We start from the raw sequence: 3,509 nt of genomic DNA on the forward strand, positions 1-3,509 counted from the left end.
GTGAGACAGCGCGTCTCTGCACTCCAGCCTGGGTGACAGAGTAAGACCTGCATCTCAAAAAAAAAAAAAAAAAAAACCACTGGGCATCCCAAAGCAGCCCAGTCATCTCAGTGTTTGTGCCTCTGTGCATGCAATTTCCTCTCTCTGAAATGTTTTCACCCCTTCCTTCTTTGAGCCTTCTTCTACTCAACCTTTATAACTGAGCTCAAATGACACCTCTTTCAGGAGTTGACCTCCTCAGTGCTCCTGGAGCACTCTGAACTACCCTACATCATTGTCCTGTCCTGGCTGTTATTCTCATCTGCCCCCTTCCCTAAAGTACTGAGAGGAGGTTGAGGGAAAATGGGAGAGTACAGCCGATATGACTTGGCTTCTCCGGGTATCTGACACACAGATCAGGTACTCAGTAAATGTTTGTGGACTAACCGAATGAACCCACCAATTCTCAGGAGAAGCCAAGCCAGGCCTCCCAGACAGAAAAAGAACTTCAGACAACTCAAGTGGAAACCATGGCTCACCACTTTCACTTTAGCCACCTGGCCTCCTTTCCCAATCTGGTGTTATCAGAAAGCCATGGGAGCATCATGAAACCTCAAGTACTATCCTGGAATTTCGATCCCCGGTAGGTTTGGTGGGGTTTTTTTGGTTTTTTCATTTTAATTGGAAAGCCTTTGGTTCTCTGTAAATTCAGAGTTATTTCACATTGTTAACTTGGAAGGCAAAGTGACAGCCACCGTTCTGGAGTATTTCCCAGCGATCAGACAGCATAACGGTTAAGAGCGTGAACTCTGAAGTCTGGGTTCAAATGTACCACTTGCCAACTGGGTAACTTTGGGTAAGTTACCCTACACTACTTCCCAATGGGACATATAAACTAGAGAGCCTCTGGCCATTCATTAACACCAGCTGAACATCTACTGTGAGCCCGGTGCTAGCGATATAGTGGAGACCTGACCTTCCAATCTAAAGTACACTTCCATGGAGTCAAACTGTTCCATTTCCTACACGGCACTTAGCACTATCTGCAAAGATCACGTGTGCTGGTCTGCCTGTCCTCGTCGGAAGGCAAGCTCTCTGAGAGCAGAGGCCTTGTCTGTCTTGTTCATCCGTCACCTCCCTAGTGCCTTCCACATCACTGGATACACGCAAAAAGAAGGAATGAGCATGTCAGACCTTTTACCTCGTGGCCCTGGTGAAGGTAGGGAAAAAAAAATAAGAACAACATAGAAAACATAAAGGCACAAATTACAGAGATAATAGTGTCTGGGAGAAACCAGGGTCATGGTTTCCCACCCCCGCAGGTCTTGCTCCAGGCAGCTCTGCGGAGCAAAAGGATCCCAGCACCTTGGCAGCCTCCCTCAGCTGCATCCAGGAGGCATCATGAGGGAGGGAGTGAAAGGAAAATGGGACCAATCCCATCAGAGGGCCTGAGGAGGTTCATTTGTTGGTTCAACAGGTATTTACTAGGCATCTAATGTGTGCTGGGTACACAGCAGCGAACTGACAAGGGCCTGTCCTCATGCAGTTTCCTTTCTAGTGTTGAAACAGTGATTTCGGGTACGAAAAGTGCGGTGCTGACCAGGAAACAGTGACAGAATGGGGAACGACAGCAGGAGAGCAGGTGTGCACGGTGGGCTGGGTGGCCACAGGAGGCCTCTCTGGGCAGGTGAGACCTCAACTAAACCCTGAGGTCAACACTGTCACAGAGCAGGGGAAGAACCTGCCAGGCAACGGCAGCGGGGGAGGCTCACACTAAAGTGATCACAAACTGGTCAGTAAGTTACAAGGCAAAGTGACAAGTGCCTCGAAGGCAAGTCCCAGGAGGCTGGGGGTCGGGGAGGAGGCACAGGCCCTAGCTCCCGCACCAGCCCTCTCGGGTCCCGGCCGCTCCGCGCAGTTCTGGGGCGCGCGCCGAGCGCCAAGGCCCGGCCCGGCCTCGCCGGCCCCCGCGACAGCGCCGTCGGGGTGGGGACGAGGGCCGACGTCACCCGCCGCGCCGGACTCCGTCCCTCCAGCACTGGGGCGGGGGCCGCAAGCAGGAAGGTGGCGGCCTCCGGGGCTTACCTCGGAATTTGAGCTCGTGCTGCGGCTCGAGGCTCAGGACCTGCTCCACCTTCGCCATGTTCCTCAGCGGCGGAGCACCTTTGGCGGGGAGACCCCTGAGAGGTCACCGGGGCGGGAAGCGTTAATGCCGCGTCCGCTTTAAGTTTTACAAAAAAGGGAGGACCAGTCGGGGCACGGGCGAGGGTCTTCGACGGGGTGCGCGCGCTGGGGGGGGTCGGTCTACGCGGTGCAGCCTCAGGGGCGGAGGGCGAGGGCGAGGCCGCGATGCCCGGCGAGCTGACGGCACGACGGCACGCACGCACGCACGCGCAGGCGTACACACGCACGCACGCAGCAGGCTGGCCCGCTCGGGCGGCGGGAAGCTGCGCCCTGCGCCGCCGGCTCCAGGGGCGGGGACTAAAGCTGCGCGCGTGCAGCCCCTCCCGGGACAGTGCGCAGGCGCGGTACAAGCCACGGGGGCGGGACTGCGGGGCAGCAAGGGGCGGGGCTTCGCGCCGCTCAGGAGGCGGGGTTTGTAGTCCGGCTACGACTGCAGCCGCGAAAACTGTTAAGGGTCCGCTGAGGGCCAGCCTCGTGTTAAATGCTTTATTCAGTAACAACAATTAGAATAAACTTCCACTTTTCTCTTGCTTATGTAGTGCCAGGCACTGTTAGAGACTTTGAATAATAGTGAAAGTACTTAGTATAAACATGATGTTTATGGGTGAGTGATATGGGCTAGGCACTGTGACGTCTTGCAAATAATAATTATAAATATAATAAACTACCAATTATTGCTTATTTCGTATCACTCTGCTGAATGCTTCCAATGACAACAGCAGCTACAATAAATACAAGCTACTCTACATTAAATGTTTATTATGCAACTGGCACTGTGCTGAATTTTTACTAGTAAATTCGATTTGTTTATGCAATAAATATTTAGAAACACAATGATCAGAAAAGTTAACCTGATTCCAATCCTTTTACTATAGCCTAGTGAAGAGACATCTTCTGAATAAATGACCACACAAGTAAGTTAAATAATTAAAAATTGCTGGAGAATCTAGATCTGCTTGACCTCAAAAATGGATACTCTACATCATGATTACCGTTTAAATTGTATTTCATTATATTATGTTTACTGTGGAAGTAAAATAGGTGTTCTTAATAGTCTCCTATACATACCAATATAGGTGAAACAAACATGGCAAATTGCTAACAATGGCTGACTACATCGCAGGTATATGGTTTTCTTGTACTTTTTCTCCCACTTTTCTGTATACTTGAAATTTTTCATGATAAACAGGTTTCTTGGAAGAATAATCTTTGTATTTTAACTGGAGCATTTAGTCCATTTACATTTATTATATTTACTAATATATCTGGAATTATTTCTACCATCGAATTTTGTTATTTCTATTTGTCCTGCCTGTTTTGTTTTTCTTTTTTTTCCCCTTTCTTCT

General features: G+C 50.1%; 1 protein-coding gene across 1 annotated transcript in view; it reads right to left on the minus strand.

Moving 5' to 3' along the window:
• VAPB (VAMP (vesicle-associated membrane protein)-associated protein B and C) overlaps nt 1-2,462 on the minus strand; it is a 63,178-nt gene extending 60,716 nt beyond the window's left edge. The window contains exon 1 of the mRNA XM_011936672.1: nt 2,065-2,462. Within this exon, the coding sequence (XP_011792062.1) occupies nt 2,065-2,122 (58 nt within the window). The 5' untranslated portion in view covers nt 2,123-2,462. The remainder of the gene's footprint in view (nt 1-2,064) is intronic.
• Nucleotides 2,463-3,509: the final 1,047 nt, after the last annotated feature.

This window comes from Colobus angolensis, unplaced genomic scaffold, assembly GCF_000951035.1.
Source record: "Colobus angolensis palliatus isolate OR3802 unplaced genomic scaffold, Cang.pa_1.0 Scaffold156, whole genome shotgun sequence".
NCBI lineage: Eukaryota > Metazoa > Chordata > Mammalia > Primates > Cercopithecidae > Colobus > Colobus angolensis.